This window comes from Photinus pyralis, unplaced genomic scaffold (assembly GCF_008802855.1).
Source record: "Photinus pyralis isolate 1611_PpyrPB1 unplaced genomic scaffold, Ppyr1.3 Ppyr1.4_LG10, whole genome shotgun sequence".
NCBI classification, from domain to species: Eukaryota; Metazoa; Arthropoda; class Insecta; order Coleoptera; family Lampyridae; genus Photinus; species Photinus pyralis.
In genome coordinates, this window is record NW_022170250.1 from 3927120 (window position 1) to 3950855 (window position 23736).

Sequence of the window (23736 nt, forward strand, 5' to 3'; positions counted from 1 at the left end):
TTGTACTGATACTCTCCCATTTCTTTTGATGAGAACGTTGACACTTTCAACAAACCGCAATAATTTATTAAAAATACTTACTGCAGCATAATAAATCATACAAAATTGTATATTTTCAGAAATTATCACAAACACATCAATACATAACGAAAAAAACTACATATAAGTACTTCTAAACCATAATCTAAATAAATAAATCACGTAATTATCGCCCTTAATCAATACTACCTATATTATTTGTCATGTATTACTAATTTGTTGTCGTGCTCGCTATAATACTTAAGTTGGCTTACGCTCGGCTCAAGAGAATCTTTTCGATTTCGCCCTTGGGCATTTTGGCATGCTTGCTGGCAACGCGCGGGTTCCTCACGATCGGCTTGCGCTGCCGGTTATCCGCCGCGTTGCTTTTCGGCTTGCAGCACGTCAGCGAGTAGTACGCGGTGTTGTCGACGAAGTACGCCTCGATGTCCTTCAGCTTCTTCCGATGCGTCTCCGGCAGGAAAATGAAGCTGTAGAGCAACGCGCCGAGTGAGACGGCCGCGAAGAAGTACTGGAGGCCGGACGATCCGCCGACGAGGTTCGTCAGGTCGTAGTAGCACTGGATCGAGGCGAACATCAGCAGTTGGGCGAGACTGTAGGAGATGCTGTGCGCGACGCCGCGGATTTCGAGCGGGAAGAGTTCGGCGGTCATCGTCCACGGTATGGATAGGAGGCCGAGCATTGAGGCGACGACGTAGAGGAGAAGCATTAGGACGGGTACCCAGGTGTGCGTCGTGGTGCGGTCTTGGATCCATTTGGTGAACAACGCGGAAACGCACATGCAGACCGCCATGCCTGCGCAACTGACGGCGATTAGGGTTCGCCGACGGAAGCGGCGCATGAACCAGGTGTTCGCGATCGACATTACGAAGCGCACGGTGCCGATGAAGACGGAAGCTAAGTAAGGATTGATCGTGCTTCCAATATCCTGAAAGAAGTGAGTTTCGATCAAACAAGGACGAATGAAGGATACTTTGGTAACAAATCACCACAAATCTTGGAGAACTAAAGAAGAGCTAAAATGAGTCCACTCCCAACAGGGGAAACAAATATCAGAATATTTAACAGTGGCGATATATACTAAAGAAATCCACAGGTATTGTTATCAACGGATTTTTATTTTTTATTTTTCTACGAAATCAATTGATTTTCTCTTCACTTTTATTTTGTTTGCTTTCATTATATGAACCTACCACAAAAATTTCGTTCTAATTGCTCCATTACTAAGAAACTTGCGTTTACGCATGCGCAGCACGATTTCTTGCGCATGAATTCTATTTGCTTTTATTAGAGGGGTCCACCATAGATTTTTCGATTAAATTGCTCCATACATAAGAAAGTTGCCTATTGCGCATGCGTAGTACGATTTTTGGCGCATGCATTTAAACTCCAGATCCAGATCTACGTAACAATTCGCACCGTTCCAGGCCTCGGCGTTTCCAAATAAACTCGAAAATATGAAAAAAGTGCCATTTGTTGGCAATTGTGTATGTGTGGGGGGGGGGGGGATAGTGACGATCCGAGTGTAGATGCCACCTTGTCTAACGTTGGTGTAGAACCGGTGATACATTGCTCGGCGTCGCATCGCGCATTACAACGCACAATCGTAGGTATCGTTCGGCATCGCCTCGCACATTCACTGAAATCGCCGTGCATTTTAGAATGCGACCGTTCGATATAGGAATCTAACGTAAAAAACCGCATTTCTAACCCTCTGCGTTTTCTAATATACGCAAAATATCATTAGAATACGTGTTTACTCCCCCCCCCCCATCACCCCCTTTTCAAAAGTGTTACTTGGCACCACTAAAGGCATGCGTATGCAAATTCTGAGACCAGTTGGTTGTCGCATGTAAAATTTACGTACGTTTTACATTTAAAAAGGGCATCTCAGGAAATAATTAATTGGGGGGGGGGGGGGCACCTTGAGACAGCGAAATTTGATGGCCATCTTCAGGTGTAGGCTAAATATTGCATAAGTGGCCCCGGACGGACGGGCAGACAGACCGACAAAGCGCAAACAGCACAGCCTTTTTAATTCTTAAAAAATGAGCTAAAAACCGCATCGTTCTAACCCTCGGCGTTTCCAAAGAAACGTCAAAATACGATAAAGAGCCATTTATAAACGGAGGGGGGGGGGTTGCGTCGATTGTAGGGTATGAATACGAGACCAACGTTAAAAAATTGATTGTTGTAACCCTCGGCGGGAGGGTGCAAAAAGGACGTCAGAAGAATGGCGTCGGTGCATTCTTCAACCCCCCCCCCATGCGATTCGGCCACCGTAAATAATTTGTACAGGCTATTATTCGATAACATCGCATTTCGTCCGGTTTTCATTAGACCCCCCCCCCCCTTCGTCGGAGAGGTGGGGGTAGTGTGCCGTCGTCGGAGGGCCGCTTTGGGCCAATTGTAAGTTTTCTCTTAAGTTGTGTAGCGACGAGGGCTTAAGCCGGAGAAACCTCGAAAGAATCAAAATTTGCCCCCTCCCCCCCCCCACGCAAACAAATTCAAAGTTGGGATAAGAACCCCATACGTATTACGCGGGCCACTTGGTGCTATCGGTTAAGGAAGCATGGGTGCGTCGAACCAGGTATGGTAAAAAATTAAATTACCTGCGTGGGGGGGGGGGGAGTTGCCGTAAGAAGATGTACACATTGACGCAAAATCATGTTTTTTTTTGGGACTTGACTGAACAGTTATTACACCCGAGGGGTTGATACTGTAGCTGTTAGAAGTACACACTTTTCGATTTGTTTTCGGTTTGGCGCAAGCGCCCCGAAAGGAAGGGAGATACGAACGAACTTAACGTTTCGTGCGATTGGTCCGGTCCGTGGTGCGTATGAATAGGGCGGTACCGAAATCGCGCGATGCGAAGCGGAGCACGGGCGAATTTTTCGAGTACAAATTCGGATTTTGCACAGGAAAAGGCGTTTCGGGAAAGAGGAGGTGGCGAAACGAACGCACCCCCACCCCCCGGGCCCGGAAGAGAAGTGAAGCCACAGTAGCCGGGAAACGGGAGGGGGAAGAGGCGTATCGAGTAGCGATTTTGTACTTTGGATTCGTAAAGGGGCCTAGGGTATGCTTCTAAGGCACTTTCTCGCCAATTGCTCGGCTAACCGAAAGTTTCCCATCTCGAGGGCATTCGGCGAATCATCTAGTCTTTTTTTCATAAAATGCTATTCACCTGGGGGGGGGGGCCGAATTTTTTCGAAGCAATTAGCCCGGTCAGTGATGCGTACGAATCGGTGGTTCCCTTGCGCCGAGCCGAAAGCGCAGAGTAGCCAATAATCGGGGCTTTCAGATCGGGTGACAAGGGACGCGGTGTCGAAATTTTCGTTGGGTCCGTTTCGGTTTTTCTAATCGCAAAATGTAAATAGCAAAATAAAAAGAGACAGGAGATAAATAGAGGAAGTCGCAATAACGTGCCGGTCTTCCGCCGAGACGCAAGGCAGATCAATCTAGATTTTGTGGATCGTTGTCCATTAATGCACTTCACATAGCACGTCTACGAGCCTTGACCTAGGGGAACTTTGCCAATTTTTATGGGATCAACGAAACTCCAGGAGAAAAATCCTCTTATGGTGATCGGGTATATTCGCTTATACCTCCAGAACGGATTGTCGGAAGAGGGTACTTAGAAAAGGCGAATGAGACGTCTGCAAGAAATATATCCGTTGGTGATGTCAAAACAAAAGCTATTTCGGTTAAAAACATGCGCTTTATCTGCAAAAGAGTTGTGCACAATTTATACTTGTTTTAATTTGTGAGGGATCACCTCTACAAAGTGACTTTTTTTGAAAATTTCGATGCAACTCGTCTCTGGATTTACACATAATCGCGTTCGATGTGTCACAATTGACTATTTGCGTCAAACTGGCTTTAATTTTCCGTATTTTACAAATTAATGCGATTTTTGGCCAATACCAATCTTTGAACCCTCAAAAAAGTCACATAGGGACCTCAAATCTCCGCCAAATTCTTTCATTCACTTAATTTCCTGGTTCAGTGTCAAATTTAGTAAGAAACAAAATTTCAACTTTTTTAATAAAAATTTTCGAAAAAATCTGAGTTTTCACATCGGTTCGGACACTTGCGACTCTGCTGTCCGAAGAGAAAGCATCTGTCAGAGGTCTCCAAACTAAATGTCTAGCAACGAAAAGTCCAAAGAATTTCACCTGCAAGTGCCCATTTTGCGCCCTTTTCGCTTAGTTTTTTCATTTCAGTTTTGGTGTCGTTTTTTCAAAGACGATTTGGAACCTTTATATGACGCACAAAGTGTCATCCGATAGCCTCATGTTCCCTTTTTGTATAGCTTTGTCATCCGTTCGAATACCTTAAATATTAGCGAAGTTTTCAATTTTTTTTGTAAAAGTATGCCAGATTCAAAAAACGAAAATTGACCCGTACCGCCAAAACCGTGCATTTTTGCATAATGCGATGGGGGTATTTTTGAAATCCCCGTGGTCAAATGTATAAGATGTCATCGAAAAAGGCGACAATTTTTGATAATTATTGTACTGTCTAAAAATCAATGCGATTTTTAAACAATATCATTTAACAGGTCATTTAGGGACCTCAAATCTCCGCCGAACGTTTCATTCACTTAATCTAGTGGTTCGGGGTCAATTTTAGTAGAAAACACTTTTTTTTTGAAAATTTTTGAAAAAATTTGGGTTTTCACATCGGTTCAGGTTTAACGCACTTTTGACATTACTGTCCCAATAGAAAGGGTCTGTCGAAGACGTGGAACCTAACCCAATTGTTTACTAACGAAAAGTCCACAGAATTTCATCTGCAAGTGCCCATTTTGCGCCCATTTCGCTTAGTTTTTTCATTTCAGCTTTGGTGTCGTTTTGCAAAGACGATTTGGAACTTTTGTATGGCGCACAAAGTGTCATCCGATAGCCTCATGCTCCCTTTTTGTATAGCCGTGTCATCCGTTCGAATACCTTGAATATTAGCGAAATTATCAACTTTTTTGTAAAAGTATGCAAAATTCAAAAAACGAAAATTGACCCGTACGGCCAAAATCGTGCATTTCTGCATAATGCGATGGGGGTATTTTTGAAATCCCCGTATAAAATGTCATAAAAAAAGTGATAATTTTTGACAATTATCGAATTGTCTAAAAATTAATGCGGTTTTTAGGCAATATCGACATTTAAACCAGAAAATAGGTCCCTTAAGGACCTCAAATCCATATAAAACATCTGCCCTCACTAATTTCTGATTTTGCAAACCTAAGTATCACGCGGATCCGTTGCCGTATTTCGTGGGTGTTAGACCAATTCGCTAAAGACGCGTTTTGCCTACTTACCTTAAAAAACGTCACCGCATAAAACAGGGTGATGTAGATTCCCGAGAACTGCTGGAAGAAGAACAAACCGGTCAAAATGACCAGCGGCTTGCAAGCGGTCGGCCGTGCGAACATCTTAAGCTTCCTCAGCACGCCGTTGCCGCCGAGCGACTGCGCCTCCTGTTCCTTTTTGATCATGTGCTCCTTTTGCAGGTAGGCGAGTTGCATTTCGGCGAACGACTCCGACTAAAAGTGCAGTTGAGAGCGAATGTCGCGAACGGATTGCGCTAACCTTATGCTCGGGCTGCGGCTGAAACCGATTGATCCACTCGAGCGACTTTCGCGCCTGCTCAATGCGCCCCTTCGACACGAGCCAGGCGGGACTTTCCGGTATGAACATGATCAGAATCGCCGGAACCACGACGTAGATATTGGTGAGCCACGCGACGAGACGCCAGTCGAGAAACCAGCCTTTGAGGTAAACGAGCACCATGCCTACAAGAGTATCGGTTACTACCGAAGATCTTGCGGAGGATCCTGCCTACCTAGCGACGCAAAGCCGGGCGCCATCGAGATGAGCGAACCGCGCAAGTCCGCCTTGGCAATTTCGGTAATGTAGACGATCGCCGGACTCGTCGCCCACGCCGAACCGATACCCAGAAGAATTCGTCCGCTCAGTATCATCGGGACGTTAGTTGCCATCGCGATAAGTACGTTCCCCAAAACGCATGGGATAGACGCTAACTTTAACATATTCAGTCTGCCGATGGCATCCATAATTACACCGGCTACAAGCGCTCCGGCAGGTGTGAAGATGACAAGGACGCTAGCTGAAACGCAACAAGAGTAAATAGCACAACTCAGATCCTCCACTCACCTATCCAAGACCCTTCCGTCTTTGTCACCTGTATGCTGCCGGTAACATTTTGAGATTCTTCTAATTGAGGTAGCAAGATTGCCGAATAGGCCAGCGACATGCCGACCACTATGTGAAAGGTGGCGGCGATTGCTACGGCAAGGATCTGCGTGGGAGGATCGTCAATATTCGGCGCGCGTCGATCGGCAAACTTACCTGAGGTAATACTGCTTTGAACTTTTTCCCCTCATAATAGCTGAGAGATTTACAACTAACTATAATCGCACTAAATTGCTCTTCCTGTTTCTGCTCTTCCAAAATTGCCTTGGCGTTCTCTTCGAGACTAAAACAAGGAGAGAAGTTAGCCCGAGTCTACACTAAAAATCTGCGATCTTTTTTGAAATCGACGTAAAGAAAGCACACTTACTGACTTTGGAGTGTCCCAGTCTTGGTCCAACGTTTGGTTTCAAAATAATTAGAGTGATTAGTTTAGAAACAAGGAGGGGGTACTGTAACGGGAGCCCGCTCTCCATTTTTGTGAGCGAGAGTTTAATTTGATTTTAGTAGTTGAAGCAGTTTCAATTCAACCATTTTATTACCGACAACATTTAGGAGTAACTTCCTGTGTAAGCGAAAGTTGAGTGGACCCGGCTTATAAAAAAGGTGGACAATGGAAAATACCCCAAGATGCCAAAGAACCGAAGAATAAAATCTGTGCTCCTGATACGATCGTCAAGTTTCTGGGAATCCCTTAGGATCAGAAGAAATAAGAACTCATCTTGGTGTCAGTTGTTGATATTTTGGTATTGCGGCCCTGCTTATAGCTTCGAGCTCCTGGTATGGTTCTGTGACTAAAGTTTACACCATTCTACTTGGCTCTGTATACAATCAGCTTTGAAGAAGGTTTTGATAGTTGGCAGTAATAAAATCTTAGTCACTTCTAGGCTCCTGATACAATCAATTAGCTTTTGGTACCTTTTTGGCACCCGGAGAACATAAAACTCGTGCAAATGATGCGAACATTTTGATTCTGTTAGCGTTTTGTCTGGATCTTGTAGTAATGCAACATTAGTAAGGCCTGCACCTTTGTGTTTCTGATACAATAAATTCGTTTTTAGAACTTTTTTGGTATCAGTAATACATAAAATTAGTGTACGGCACGCAAATATTTTGGTATTTTTAATTTTTTGAAAGAGCCTTGCGCTTGTATGTTCCTGATAGGATTTTATGACTAACTTTTTATCTGTGCTCCTGATACCATTGACTTTGATGAAGGTTTTGACACTTTTCTGTGATCCTGATACAATTAATTAGCTTTTGGTACTCTTTTGGCATCAGGAAAACATAAAAATTGTTGTAGGAGATGCAAACAATTTCATTATGGGGCTTATATGCTCTTGATATAATTCTATGACCAGAGTTCTCAACTTTTTGTCTGCGCTTTGAGGGGGATCCTGTAGCAATACAACATTAGTAAGATCTGCTCATCTGTGCTTCTGATACAATCATCAATTCTTTTTTGGTATTTTTTTTGTATCGGGAGAACATAAAATTTGTGTAGGAGACGCAAAGATTTTGGTATTTTTAAAACTCGTGTAGGAGAACCAAACATCTAAATTCTTGGACCTATATGCTGCTGATATGATTCTAGGAGTAATTCTATGACTAAAGTTTACAACTTTTTATCTGTGCTTATACTACCTATTAGTTTTTGGTAATTTGTTGTATCAGGAGAACATAAAATTCCTGTAGGAAACGCAAAGATTTTGCTACTTTTTTTATTTGTTGAAAGATTCTTGATATGATGATAACTAAGGTTTACAACTATTTATCTGTGCTCCTTATACAATCGGTTTTGACCACAGTAATAACCAATTCTGGGCTCCTGATACAATTGATTAGGTCTTTTGGCATCAGAAAAACATACATGTCGTGTAGGAGATGCAAATATTTTTATTCCTGGGTTTATATGCTCCTGATATATTTATATGGCCTGAGTTCCCAGATTTTTGTCTGGACCTTGCGGAAGATCTTGTAGTAATACAATCTTGGTAAGATGTGGTTCAGATACAATCTATTCGTTTTTGGTAGTGACTTATGTTGATGAGAACCTGGTACAGTTTTGAAACACGGCCGTGATAAAACGATGCAGAAAAACATAAAACGTTCAAATATAAGTATCTTCGTACCTTCATATGAACATGATATAATTTTAAACGACAAATTTGTATTAGAAGAGCATAACACGTGGTGAACAAATTTTACAGTCCCATATTTCTGTTATCCTGATAATTCTGTATACCTAATACCATCTTACCACCATGTGATCCTGATACAACAAATTTAAAAGATAAATGAGAGCCTAACTTGTGCCAGTGCGTTTTTGTCAGTACCTGGGACTTCTGTGATCCTGATGCAAACACTTATGTTGTTCAGAAAATCTTAATCTTCTTACGTTGATGAGATCCTGATACGGTTTGAAAAAGAGCCATAACAAAATGGTTGTTTATTGATGGATAGATATTAGGAAAACATAAAACGTTCAAATTCACTTGTCAACCAATTTTATAGCGTTGAGATTTGATAATAATGATCGTAATTTTTGTATTTCCGAGAACCTAATACACAAAAGAATGTACTTACCGTCATATGATTCTGACAACAATTTTGAACGTTCAATATTAGGAGAGCATAACATAACATTTTTATCCATAAATTTCTGAGATCCTGATATCGTTTTTAAGATAGTCTTGATTCTTCATCGATGCATCTTATGTACCAGGAAAACATAAAATGTTAACAAATTTTGAGATTTTGGTATTTTTAATTTGTTTGAAGATTCTTGCCCCTGATATAATTCTATTGTTAATTTTGACTATGCTCCTTGCACAGGTAGCGTTGAGCACGATTTTGTTAGTAATAGAACGTTAATGAGATCTGTTCTTCTATGCTCCTGATACTTTGGTTTTGTTTTCTCCGAGGTTTTCTCTTGGTTTTTTTTTGTTATATGCTCCTGATACAATTTTACGACTAGAGTTAAGGATGCTATGTCTGTGGTCTTTATACAATTAGTTTTGAGAAAATTGTTGGTGATAACATAAGATCTGTGCCTCTGTGCTCCTGGTGAAATTAATGCGTTTCTGGTAAGTTTTTGGTTATTAGAAGACCATAAACCCCATATAGGGGAAGAAAGAAGGAGTCTGATAATTATGAAAAACAACAATACACCGGAAAAATTAGAAGTTGAAGAATCCGACACAGCATGGGAAAAAATATGGAAAATACCCCGACAGTGGGCATAATTAAAAAAATTTAAGAAATCCAAAACCTTCCGTGAGTGACGTGGAAGAATTTGAGAAACAAGAAGAGTGGGAAGATTTCCAAGATCCAAACTAATCCAAAAAATTCCTAACCTTTCGCTTTTCGTATTTCATCAAGCGTATCGCGCTAAATATTTGCATTAGAGGTGTGCGATAGACCGATTTTTATTTCGCAAATTAGCGTGGGATTGCCAATTTTACTCTTGGCGAGAGGTCGAAGCGGAACGAGTTGCATAAAAACAATCGCTTTAATTTTTGCAAAACCGCAAGATTAGGTTAAACGCCGATTGCGGTTTGGTTGGCAGATTGCACAATTAAATCGATTACCAACAATAACACAAATATTTATAACCGGATTGGTTGTTGCAAATCAAAATTTGCCAAGTCCTTTTTCATATTACCAGTTACCGGTTGAAATTTGAATTAAAAGTAAAATAAATTTAAAGTGATAAAGAACGTTTTTAATTTAAAAAAACAAAAAATTGTAAACCTTAAACGGTAAATTTAAAAAAAGATCCAAGTGATACCAAATCAATCCAAAAACATTCTAAAATATTTAAAAAATTACAAAAATTTAAAAAATACAAGATTTTTGAATTTTGAAACTTTTTAATTTTTTACAATTTTTTGAACAAATATTGTTTTCAATTTTTGTAATGAATTTAAGGTGGTATCCTATTAGAATTCAATATGCAGGGTGTTCTATTAAATAAAATGAGGTTAGGTTCTATAACTTACTTATCTGACCCCGTATACTTATTTTAACGGTAGGTTATTCAATGAAACCTTTGTCATAAACATTCTTCTGTATTTTAAAGAACTTTAAAAAAAATATATAGTTTGAAAATGCTCGGTTAAGAGATACGGGGGAAAAAATAAAGATCTCACTCTCATCAGGAGGCTATAATATGCGAAGAGGTGTTTCTTGCTCCTAATTTCCGAAGTATATGTTAAAAAATGTACATTTCATCTAAGAAACTTTATAAGATATTCCATCAGGAGATCCTTTTCTATCCACAAGAGAAGAATATGTACATTTTCTCTGGCTACCAGGAAAACATAATTCATGAGGAGCTCTTCTTCTGTGCCCAAGAACCCTACTCCTAATTCACGGAGTATCTGATATTGTACATTTTTCGAAATCTTGGACAGCTCTTTTTATATGCCTAAGAAAAGTGTGTCACCACTTTATTTTTGTATCTTGGTATCAGGAGAATATAATGGAGAAGTGGTGTTTCGTGCCCCTAATTCACGAAGCATCTGTTAGAAAAATTTTCTCTGGTAACCAAGAACACATAATATCTTTCTATGATCAAGAGAACTACTACGATACTTTATTTTTATCTCTCTTCCCCTATGTGGTAATTCACGAAGTGTCAGTTAGAAGAGTGTATGGCATTTTCTCTGGCTACAAAAAGAACTTAAGGTGTGATGATATCATTTTCCTGCGCTGAACAGGCTATTTTCGTTTCACCCCTTTTGTATCAGGGGTGCATAATAAACTAGGATGTGTTTCTGAAGCATTGTTGCTAATTTTTTCTACGTATCAGGAGAACATATTTTTCTATGTTCAATGGAAATGTTCCAACATATTGTTGTCCTACATATTCTCCTGATACCAAAACTGTATCAAAAACGAATTGATTGTATCAGAAACGCCGATGCGCAGATCTTACTAAAGTCGTGTTACTACTAGATCTCCCTCAAAGCAAAGACAAAGAGCTGAGAACTCTGGTCATAGAATTATATCAATAGCATAGTCACAAAATCAAAATGTCTGCATCTCCTACACGACTTTTGTTTTCCTGATCCTAAGAGAGTAACGAAAACTAATTAATTGTATCAGGAGCCCAGAATTGACAAACAATGTATTACTACCAACTATCTAAGTCAATTGGGCGCACAGAAATTGCAAACCTTAGTCATAGGATCGTATCAGGAGCATATAAGCGCAAGAATCTTACACAAATTAAAAATACCAAAACCGTTGCGGCTCTTACACGAATATATTGTTCTCCTGATACCAAAACTGTACCAAAAAGCGAACTGATTGTATCAATACTAAGATGTTCTCCCCAAAGCTAATTGTGTAACCAGCACAGCATGCCATCTCCTGCATAAGTTTTAAGTTTTTTTGATACCAAACGAGTACAAAAAATGAATTGATTGTATCAGGACCACACAAGTGCAGATCCTTTGGTAGAGAAATAGTCCATTGGAAGAAGTGGATTGCATTTTAGGCTTGGATGTCAAACGCTTGCGGGGGGGGGGGGGGGAATATCCTCCAAGAGAACAAAAGGAAAGTTCGATGGTTCTCCTACTTTCAGTTTTGTTGTGGATTTTTAAGTACAAGACAGTATCGGAGGCCGGGAGGGGGTATGGGGACAAACAAAGGGAAGTTTCAATGGTCCCCCTTCTTTGTGTTGTGGTCCCTAATGATGTTTAAATATGAGGGAGTACTGTTGAGTCTGAGGGGAAAACAAAAGGCACGGTCCCTAACATTGGCACCGAAGAGTCTGGAGTGTAAAAAATATGACACAGATTCCATACCCCCCCCCCCTCCTCGGCACTAATTTCTTTTGTGTTGCGGTCTCTCAAGATTTTTAAGTATAAGGTAGTACCGAGGGGTCTGGGGAGTATACCTCCCCCCAAGCAAACAAAAGGAAGATTCGATGGTCATCCTTTTTGTTGTGTTGACTGTGGTCTCTAAGATTTTTGAGTATAGGGCAGTACCGGAGGGTCTGGGGGTTATCGGGGGTATGTAATACCCCCCAGGCAAAAAAGTTAGATTCGATGGCCGCCTTTATTTCTGTTGTGTTGTGGTATGTAGAGTTTTAAATATAAGGCAGTATCGGGGGGTCTGGGGTGCATGGAGCCCCCCTCCCCCCCGAAACAAAAAGAAGATGCGATGGTCTTCCCACTTTCTGTTATGTAGTGGTCTCTAAAGATTTTTAAGTGTAAGGTACTACCGGGGGGCCTGGAATACCCCCCAGGCAAACAAAAGGCAGATACGATGGCCCTCCCACTTCCTGTTGGGTAGTGACTCAAAAGATTGTTAAGTATAAGGTACTAGCGGGAGGTCTGGGGGCTATGGAATACTCCCTAGGCAAACAGAAGGCAGATGCGATGGTCCTCCCACTTTCTGTTATGTAGTGGTTCTAAAGATTTTTAACTGTAAGGTACTACCGGGGGGTCTGGGGGGTATGGAATACCCCCCAGGCAAACAAAAGGTAGATACGATGGCCCTCCCACATCCTGTTGGGTAGTGGTCTCTAAAGATTTATAAGTGTAAAGTACTACCGGGGGGCCTGGAATACCCCCCAGATACGATGGCCCTCCCACTTCCGGTTGTGTAGTGGTGTCTAAAGATTTTTAAGTGTAAGGTACTACCGGGGGGCCTGGAATACCCCACAGGCAAACAAAAGGCAGATACGATGGCCCTCCCACTTCCTGTTAGGTAGTGGTCTCTAAAGATTGTTAAGTATAAGGTACTAGAGGGAGGTCTGGGGGCTATGCAATACTCCCTAGGCAAACAGAAGGCAGATGCGATGGTCCTCCCACTTTCTGTTATGTAGTGGTTCTAAAGATTTTTAACTGTAAGGTACTACCAGGGGGTCTGGGGGGTATGGAATACCCCCCAGGCAAACAAAAGGCAGATACGATGGCCCTCCCACTTCCTGTTGGATAGTGGTCTCTAAAGATTGTTAAGTATAAGGTACTAGCGGGGGGTCTGGGGGCTATGGAATACTCCCCAGGCAAACAGAAGGAAGATTCGATAGTCCTCCTATTTTCTGTTGTGTAGTGGTCTCTAAAGATTTTAAAGTTAAAGCTACTGCCGGGGGGTATGTAATACCCCCGGGCAAACAAAAGACAGATACGATGGCCCTCCCACTTCCTGTTGGGTAGTGGTCTCTAAAGATTGTTAAGTATGAGGTACTAGCGAGGGGTCTGGGGACTATGGAATACCCCCCAGGAAAACAAAAGAAAGATGCGATGGTCCTCCCACTTTCTGTTGGATAGTGGTCTCTAAAGATTGTTAAGTATAAGGTACTAGCGGGGGGTCTGGGGGCTATGGAATACTCCCCAGGCAAACAAAAGGCAGATACGAAGACGCTCCCACTTCCGGTTGTGTAGTGGTCTCTAAAGATTTTTAAGTGTAAGGTACTACCGGGGGGCCTGGAATACCCCCCCCCCCCCCAGGCAAACAAAAGGCAGCTGCGATGGTCCTCCCACTTTCTGTTATGTAGTGGCTCTAAAGATCTTTAAGTATCAGGTACTACCGGGGGATCTAGGGAGTATGGAATACCCCCCAGGCAAACAAAAGGCAGATGCGATGGTCCTCATACTTTCTGGATGTGGTTGTGGTCCCTAAAGATAAGAAACGATTAAAAAAAGGAACTTGAGAAGAGCAGTAACTTTTAGAGAAACTTAGATGGAAGCGAGTCGAGAAGATACTGACAACCTGAGAGGAACTTGAGAAGCGAACTTCAGAAAAATTAAAACCAAGCTGAGAGCACTTGGAAACCTGAGAGGTACTCGAGGAACTTGAAGCCAACTTTAAAGTAGTATGATTGCAATTGGGGGGGGGGGGGGAGTACCTTATGAGAAAAATTGAAGACAAAGTGTAAGAAGCTTGAAGAGTTCAATGGAAGAATTTTATGTGAACTTGGTTTCAGATGAAATTGAAGAAGATATGAAGTAATTTGGGAGAGAAAGTGAGAAAGGTGTCTCTAAAATAAATGGGAAATAAAATAATATAAACAGAACAAATTAACGCGTAAAAATCCGGAAGATGGTTAATGCAAGTGCATTGAATGAATTAATTAACTGGACGTAATAAATAAAAGGTCAAGCGCCTCATGTATATTATTCATTTGTATTTCCTCCCGTTTTTGCTCGTGTTTACTCGTCAACTGGAAAAGACGGTAATTGTGGAATCACGTCGGAAATCGCCGCGCTAACCGCAAATAATCAAATTATGAACCAATTAGCGTGCCATTCACATTAATCGATAAAACTCGCGCGCGACACGTGCGCATCTCTCGTACAAAAATAACTACTAACCTACTCTAAGCGATTTGTAGAAAATTTCCCTGGACTAATTAAGGGCCCCACGCGCCCATCGTAAATTTACGTCGTCGACACTCACTTGCCTCGAACGCGTCTCGGCTCTCACGCAATTCGCTTACCTTTCTTCCCAGTAAAATAGTTTAACTGCACCTTGCACTGTTAGAGGAAGCGGCATGTCTTATTCGCACACCGCGACGTTTCGCGCTCATCTAAGTACTCCATTATCAGAACTTAGCACGAAAAAATCATTCTCAATTAATTTTGATTGATTGGCGCAATTGCCTACTTAAGTACTTACTGAAGACTGAAACAACTGGCACTGAAACAAAGGAAAGGCTACATTAGCAACTGCGAATTGCGAAACGAAATGGAAACTTACCTAATGGGATCCATCTTGACAAGCGAACTCCCTCAAATTCTGAAACAAAATGGAATTGCGTTCAAAATTGATTTATTACATTGTAACATACATACAACCTTGTCAAGAACAATTAGTTAAGATAATCAGATAAGTGGACAATTTGTAATGTTTGCATGCGCTACTAACACACAACAGTAGGTAATTGATTTGAGTGCCATTTTATACCACCGTTTGTTTGGTACACGATGGGTTACGCAACGTGGTACATTAAAATTATCGTGCACTTTAGAAATGAACGTCAAGGCTAGAAAGGTTAACAGAAAAAAAAAGTCTCATAAACCTATAATTAATTTGCTTGAAAATGTGCCCGGTAATGGCGGCAATTAAAATCAATTGGCGAGTGCGTCAGTGGCGAAATTGTAGCTTAAGAAACGCGAGCGGTAACCATGGGCGATCGAAAAAGTTTGGGTAAACCTAAGAAGCGCGGCCAGAGGATGAGATACTCGACGATGTCGATGAAGCCATCGAAAAATAGAAGAAATCACAAATTGAAAAAGTCCAGTACTCCAAGTTGAGAACTTAAAAACACACCACAATGAGCGAGAGAAAAACGCCCATGGAAACTACCCAGAAGGAACGCCCTAGACTCAGGAACACTTAAACGATTTTCTAGAGCAATCAAACAAACTCTGATGTGGTCTCAAAAATAGGATCGTCGTAGAAGTAGTGAATTTTAGTCTGCGCATGCGTGACTCATGCGTTTAATTAGGCTTTACATGAAGGGTTCAGGGTTAAAATGTCAGTAAAATCGGTTCACAGATAAGTAAATTGGCCAGGGCCGTAGCCAGACTGTATAATCAGGACAGGCTCACAAACATTCAGGACAGGCGGCCTATTCCTGAACTATGACAAATGAAGCAAGCATACATAAACGTGTGTTTGCTATACCACTGGTTCAAGATTACGTCAAAATGGCGTTACAAACGTATACAAACTTGTTCCAATGATATCGAGAATATGCCTCCAGACTGAAATCTGAAATGTAGGTAATGGCATTTCTAGTTTTCAAAAAAACACTACTGGCTTTATTTTCATAAGCACTTATTTTATTTTGCAAATAACCACTCGGCTGGCCTAAATTAACAAAAAATTCAAAATTTACTAGGTTTGTGAACACACGTGGAATTTTTTTTAAATAATGAATAATAATCTAAAATGAAACCCTGAATTTCTCAGAGTGACCTATTACTACATTAAATGTACCCTGGAACGAATTTAATGCTCATCAAACAGCACAGACGATAGCAGATATCAAATGTCACTTACTTTTACACACTTGTTCTTTCACGGTAAGCAATCGCAATCCTCTACCTTTTATATTTAATAGCATGCTCGAGAAAAATACATCAAAATAAAGTAGTACTTCGCATTTTTTAAATTTAAAAGTTTTTAATCACCGATTCTTAACCAGATTAAATTTTCTCAATCGTCCTCGTAATAGAAGTTTTTTTCAGAGATTTTCGTAAGTAAAAAAGATGTCATTTTGCAGTTTGCGCATGCGCACATTTGATTTTTTACTACGTGTTTCCCTTTGCGAATTACATTTCTAGTTTTCGATTTTTACTAAATGTGATATGTTTTTCTATACTAGAAGCATCTATGGTTACAAATTCGAAGAAATATTGTCATAAATAATGAAGTTGGGACTGCGCAGAATCTAATGTTTACAATATGAGATATGTTTGCCTTCGTTGAAAAATGCGCTAAGAGATCAAAGCTTCACCAAATATTTGTGATAAACCACCGACTTCACGAGACGCCCTCGGCCATTTGAGATGTTGATATATCGTAATTCTATACCGATAGACAGTGCAGCGTTGCGGGTTTTAAAAAACATGTTATACATAGATATGTTCGTTTAATTGATAACCGCAACATCGTCAATAGTAATAATTATATATTTTAGCACACTAGTAAATTACAATAGGAAATTCGGAAATCTGGCTAGGGCAGGCTTAAAATTTTTCAGGGGAGGCTCAGCCTGCCCTGGCGTACCTCTGGCTACGGCCCTGTAAAATTGCATCTGCGCATGCGCAACTTTGTATTTCGTGGCCTGGGTGATACTGTGCGATCAAAAATGAGTTGCTGTAGAGTCACCTTTGGAACTTTTGTTTACATGGCAAATCATATTTAACGAGAACTTCCAAAGGCGACTCGACAGCAACTCATTTTTGATCACCCGTTGGTAACACCGAGGAGTCTGGGGGGAGGGGGGTCCCCCTGGATCTTACGAGGGCTTCATAATAGTTATAGGCAAGAGACCATTGAATAGAATTCCTCCTCCTCCATGGAGGAACGTTTTATTGTTCCTTTGCGTATAACTATCACAAGATGTTTGTGTACTGGAGGGTATTCCACACTCCCCAGAACCCCCGCTTCTACATTTTTCCTCGAAACGTATAGTGCACATATGGTATGTGCACCCTAATATTTGGAAAGGTTTTTTGCTGCCCCTAAAAATTTGCCGCTATGAACCCGGGCCCACATGACCCCATGCTAAATCCGTCCCTGAGTGCACATATCATATAAAGCACAACATTAGGAAAGGGACCGTAAAAAGTAACACCAGGGCGTCATGGAATGCGGAATCCTCGTCAGGAAAGGAAGATTTCTACATTCCCTTATGCTAAACTACCACAAGAGCTCTTAGGGCTCAATGTTTCGTGGGAGACAGTAGCACCGAGGAGTCTGGGGGGTTATGGAATCCCCCTGGATCTTACGAAGACTTCATGATAGTTATAGGCGAGAGACCATTGAATAGAATACCTCCCCCTCCATGGAGGAACGTTTCACAAGATGTTTGTGTACTGGGGGATATTCCACACTCCCCAGATCCCCTAATATTTGGAAAGGAACCATAAAAACTAAGACCATGGCGTCAAAGTCTGGAATACTCGTCTGGAAAAGAAGAAAAAGAAGGGGGGGCTAGGCGATATGGAAACCTAGGCAGAGTCAACCCTTTACTTTGCCTAGGTTTGTGCCGAACTCGCCTTCGGCTCGCTCGGCACTGCTTTTAAAACTATCACTGTTGCATGCCTTTGGCTCGTTCGGCTTGTGCCGAGCGAGTCGAAAGCGAGTTCGACACAATCCTAGGCAGAGCAGAGGTCTTCCTCTTACGGGATGCTCCTTTTAATGGGCATATACTTAACTCATAGGCTTTTCTAGTTTGTTGTTCCTGTACAACATATGGACATTATGCGAATACTTCCGTAAGTGAGAAAAAATGGTTTTATGATGGCCATAAAATCCAACTTCCACTCCGTCAAAACTCGAACGAAATTTCCCGCAGCAAGCGAATTTCTTCTAACGCAATTGAACAACGAGTTCTCTCGCGGCTTGACCCGTAAAATCAAAACTGTGAACTTGAGCCACGTAAGGAACATCCCAGTGGCCCAGAACCGAATGCCTCACAATTTTTCTTACAGATTAATCCCCCATATTATCCTTTATTAAACAATTAAGCCCATTTCCAATAATGACGTCAGCCATTTTTCTATAAAATTCATTCATTCAGAATCGCTGTACTTCCTGAGTGCAAGAAAAACTAGGCTGTCCTTAAGAAACCCACACACGGGAATTGAGTTGAATTGCATTTCTATAATGCGGACTGGTGATCTCAGATCTCCGTAATTTTTAGCTCAGCTATCTTTGCAATAAAAACGCTATTAAAGATAAGATTACCACCTATATCTCCGATTCACTGGAGCCTAAAATTTACTAAACCTATTAAGAGGACAACACGCTATAGAAATCAAATAACTCAGAAAACGATCTATAATTCCACCCGTTACTTACGGATTTTTAAAATTTCTCCAGCCATACAATTTATTCGAAAATTCAACCCTCTAACTTGAACTTTCTATGATATGTAATTCCTAAACTGTTCGAACTTATCTCCCTATCTCTATAAGAGACGATAGAAATAAATCCAAGTTTAGAGCTACCGTTACACTATTTATCAACTTCCAGAAATCCTCTGTCTTGATAATATTGTTCTGCTTCTGGCAGGGGAGAAAAGAGCAGGACGAGATCAAGAACAAAAAGGGACAAGGGAGACCATCTTGGAACAGGATCGCCGAGACGCTCAAGGAACCGGCAGGGAAACACTAGGGAGACATAAACCGCCCATGTCACCGAACAGGAAGCAAGCCATTGACAACCACAGATGGGCACTGAAAAACCCGAAACAAAAAAGGAGCTCAGGAAGGACAGGAAGGAGAAAAACGAGTTTACTAAGCTAAGCTTAATCCAATGGAGGTGTAATGCGCAAATGTATAAGCACATAAAAAAACCAGAAGGAGGAACCAACAAATATGCAATGCACCAATGAAGGAGGAACAAGAAGCATAGCCCCGCCATTGGAAGAGAACGATGACTGGCCACTACCGCCCCCCTCCCCCCCCACGTTGAAGAAATGATGAGAGATTGAAAAAGGGGAAAATGCCAGGGCAGGATAGGGTCCAGACCTTCCTTTCCTGAGGCGCATTTGATGCACTCCTGGGCCCGGTGCTACATTGTTCAGTCTTATGTTAACTTTTGAATATTTGGGGTACCAGTGAATCTTTCTAGGGGGAAACAAGTACCATTTTTTGGTGTACACCAAAAATTCAAATTCAAATTAATTCACGTTAATTCAAATTAATTCACATTAATTCACGTTAATTCACATTATAATAATAGTATATTTATTGTGTAAATGTAAAACAAAGACACAAAAGGCAAGAATTCGACGTAGTCGATCTTCCATTCTGCCAAAGTAAATTAAATATAATGGTACAGCTTAGCTATAATATAACTTACATTATAATTGTAATTAGTAACTCACATTAATTCAAATTAATTCACGTTAATTCAAATTAAGTCACATTAATTCACGTTAATTCAAATTAATTCACGACAATTCAAATTAATTCAGGTTAATTCAAATTCATTCACGTTAATTCAAATTAATTCTCGTTAATTCAAATGAATTCGCGTTAATTCAAATTAATTCCCGATCATTCAAATTAATTCAAATTAATTCACGTTAATTCAAATTACCTAATTCAAAGGGGTGTACACCAAAAATTTTTTTTTCCCCCCCCCCCCCTTGTAACACGTTTTCCTTTTACCAGGATATCATTGCTGAAGAAAGGCCATCACATTTTTCTGGGGAGTATTCTTTACCACCTACACATACCGGTTCTACATTTTCCACCAAATCGTGTATAGCCATCCCTACTGAGGGCGGGTGTTGCGACAGAACGTAGCACTTGGTGGCGCATCTTTCTTGCTGGAGGATATTCAATACTCCAAGGGCTCTCGTATTTAAATTCTCCACCAAAACGTTTAGTTTTCAGTGGTACGCCTGAATTTTATTCGCTTCGTAGAGGAAATTCCATCCTGCCCGACCCCCTGGATTACTTTTCCTTCTCGTCAATTCTAAAGAAAGACTACTGCCTCTTTCACATTCCCTGGAGGATATTCCATAACCCCCAGAGTCACATTCTCTACCAGCCTTCACTACCCGCATGTTCATTTCTTAGGGAAACCACCACCTTATATTTTCCTAGGGAGGTTTTTCAGAAAAAGATCATGGAATTACCGAGGACAATACACGCGCAAGAACGTACAATCAGGTAGAGAGAAGGGCGGGGGGGGGGGGGGCACTTTGTCGATGGGTCATTTTTCCTTCCTAGATGATATACTGCCACGCCCCCTGAATTACATTTTCTCTCATCAATTCTGAAGAAAGGCTTTGATTGCATTTTTCATTTGTCCTGGGGGTTTCCATCGCCCCCCGGTGCTATATTTTCTACCAGAACGTTTACAGCTTTCCTAGGGGAACCACCAAATTATATTTTCCTAGGGAGTATTCGCCTCCCTCTGTATTAGGTTTTCCCGAGGTTATAGACTCAAAAAAAGGCAGTGGAACCTTCCTTTTTTACCAAAAATCGACTACACCAAAATTCCTAGGGAAAACACTTTTTCTTATTAACTTGGGTGCGTAGAATCCAAATCAACTCGTACTTTTTCGATCAGAATTCTTAATCAAAAGTTATAGACTAAAAACCAATTTCGAAAAAAAATTCAAAGGGCTGTAACTTTTGAACTAGTAGCTCAATCTCGGAACTGTTTGAAATTATGGATTCTACAGGCCACATTCCACAAGAAAATTTTTTTCCGGGTCGATCTGAGACAATTTTTTTTTCGGGGCTCAAAAAAAGGCAGTGTATAACCTTCCTTTTTTACCAAAAATCGACTACACCAAAATTTCTCGGAGAAACACTTTTTCTTATTAATTTGGGTGCGTAGAATCCAAATCAATTCGTACTTTTTCGATCAGACTTCTCAATCAAGTTATAGAGAAACCAATTTCGAAAAAAAATTCAAAGGGCTGTCACTTTTGAACTAGTGGCCCGATCTTGGAACTGTTTGAAATTATGGATTCTACAGACCACATTCCATAAGAAAATTTTTTTTCCGGGTCGATCTGAGACAATTTTTTTTCGGGGCTCAAAAAAAGGCCAGTGTATAACCTTCCTTTTTTATCTAAAATCGACTACACCAAAATTTCTCGGAGAAACACTTTTTCTTATTAATTTGGGTGCGTAGAATCCAAATCAATTATTACTTTTTCGATCAGACTTCTCAATCAAAAGTTATAGACTAGAAACCAATTTCGAAAGAAAATTCAAAGGGCTGTAACTTTTGAACTAGTAGCCCAATCTTGGAACTGTTTGAAATTATGGATTCTACAGGTCACCTTTCATTAGAGTACCATGAAGGATAAAACTAGTTCCACCCCCCCCCCCCCCCGTATTTTGATAAGAGGACAGAAAGAAGGGCAGTAGTTGGTTGAGTACAATGGGAGATAACATTCAATTTTAACACCCCCCCCCCTCAGGCCCCGTCGCTCACTGATCTCGAAAAAGAGTCGCAGGGGAAAGTGATAGTTTTTACTCTAGTTTTTACAAACCAGGCCTTTCATTAGAATACCATGAAGGGTAGCATGTGTTTACCCGGACGGACGGACGGACGGACAAAACCCAAACAATAGCACATTTTTTTAATTCTTAAAAAATGTGCTAAAAGTAATTCGTTTCGTAGATAATGGGGAAAAAAGTGAAAATAGCCATTTTTAAAAAGTTCAAATATTTTAGTAACAAATATAATAAATATAAATTCAATGAACCTAGAAAAAAAACTTTTAAAATGGCGGTTTGCGAGATATTGACATCAACTTCCTTATTTTAAATGGACGCCATATTGGATTTTTATCTCACTCGATAGAGAAAAAAATTACAAAACCAGTGATACTAAACACTTAGTATTTCATTTGGGAATCAATTTTGCCTCGAAGTTTATAATGTATTTCTTATGGCAATAATTCCATGGCTGGTTGGGATTGAAACCAAATTCGTTCGTTTATTGTCTCGCATAGTCACCATCGACACGGCTATGGAATTATTGCCATAAGAAATACATTGTAAACTTCGAAGAAAAAATGTAAGGTTGATTCCCTGGTTTTGTAATTTTTTTCTCTATCGAGTGACGTAAAAATCCAATATGGCGTCCATTTAAAATAAGGAAGTTGATTTCAATATCTCGGAAACCGCCATTTTAAAATTTTTTTCTACGTTTATTGAATTTATATTTATTATATGTGTTACTAAAATATTTGCACTTTTTAAAAATGGCGATTTTCACTTTTGTTGAATCATCTACAACACGATTTATTTTTTTCAAAATATCCATTAGTATCAAAGACTACACAACTTTGCCAATTTGTGCCACTCAATTTAAAACTCCCTGTATAACCACCGAAAATTACCTTCAAATTCAGAAACCCTTCAATCAGCGTTTTGCTTGGAATTTTGGCTTACAAAGTTGTAGGAGAAAATATGGGTTTGATATTTATAAAGAATTAAATTTCGGGAACCACTTTTTGGCGCAACACTGTATATTTTTGAGACAATTTTTTAAAAAATTTGCAAGTTTACCATGAACATAAATAAAAACAGCGTGTACAAACCTCCAGCTGAAGACCGAACGCGACAGGGTTCACAAATTAAACTAAATAGACCAACGAAGAAGAGCGCTTCATATTTTATTACCAATTAGCATTAATTAATGTTTATTATTACTAATACTTTCTCGTAAATAAAATACTTGAGTTTATATTACGTTCACATTACTGCAGTTTAGATAACCCTGGAAATTAACCATAAGGCACGTAGATCGATCCTTAATTGATTCATTTTTCTTGACATCAGAATTTTCCGCGCATCGAAGTTACGTCAGCGTCCGAAAAGACCCAAATTGATTGCGTAACGTAAATCGATGGACTTTTCTGTGATAAACAAATATTCGGGCTATGGTGACAATGGAATTGTTTATGTTAATCGATTTGTTATTGAAAGCTTCGAGTTTTATTGATAGAAACGTGCATCGAGACTCAACAATAACGAGTGCGCATATCACGGCCCGGAATCGGTACGTCTGGACCACAGTGTACAAAAAAGCTCTCTCCACGGTAGCTACCACTTTTCTTCAGTTCATCAGTTTAAATAAAATCAAAATTATCATGGATCTCGCGCTTCGAATTTGGGTTCGAGCTTCACACAAAATCAAAATCGAGCCCTTCTCATTTAAAAATGGCCGATAGAACGCGTGTAACGCACTCTGGTGACCCCCCTTTCTTCGAAAAGGGCTCATTTTTATTCTCTCAGGCGTTACGTAAGCCCTAAATTAT

The 23736-nt window shown here is 40.4% G+C and overlaps 1 protein-coding gene across 6 annotated transcripts in view; it reads right to left on the reverse strand.

Annotated features, from left to right (window-relative positions):
* Positions 1-88: 88 nt before the first annotated feature.
* LOC116161933 (facilitated trehalose transporter Tret1-2 homolog) overlaps positions 89-23736 on the reverse strand; it is a 29275-nt gene continuing 5627 nt past the window's right edge. For 2 of the 6 annotated variants that reach the window (XM_031475430.1, XM_031475433.1), the window contains exons 2-9: positions 14961-14999; positions 14880-14900; positions 6408-6534; positions 6213-6357; positions 5881-6165; positions 5628-5830; positions 5357-5581; positions 89-967 (exon numbers count right to left, since the gene is read on the reverse strand). In XM_031475430.1, coding sequence (XP_031331290.1) covers positions 290-967; positions 5357-5581; positions 5628-5830; positions 5881-6165; positions 6213-6357; positions 6408-6534; positions 14880-14900; positions 14961-14974 — 1698 coding nt within the window. In that variant the 5' untranslated portion in view covers positions 14975-14999 and the 3' untranslated portion in view covers positions 89-289. Of the gene's footprint in view, positions 968-5356; positions 5582-5627; positions 5831-5880; positions 6166-6212; positions 6358-6407; positions 6535-14700; positions 14825-14879; positions 14901-14960; positions 15000-15055; positions 15182-23016; positions 23100-23736 lie in introns of those variants that run through there. The other 4 variants (XM_031475431.1, XM_031475432.1, XM_031475434.1 and 1 more) reach the window with 4 other exon arrangements.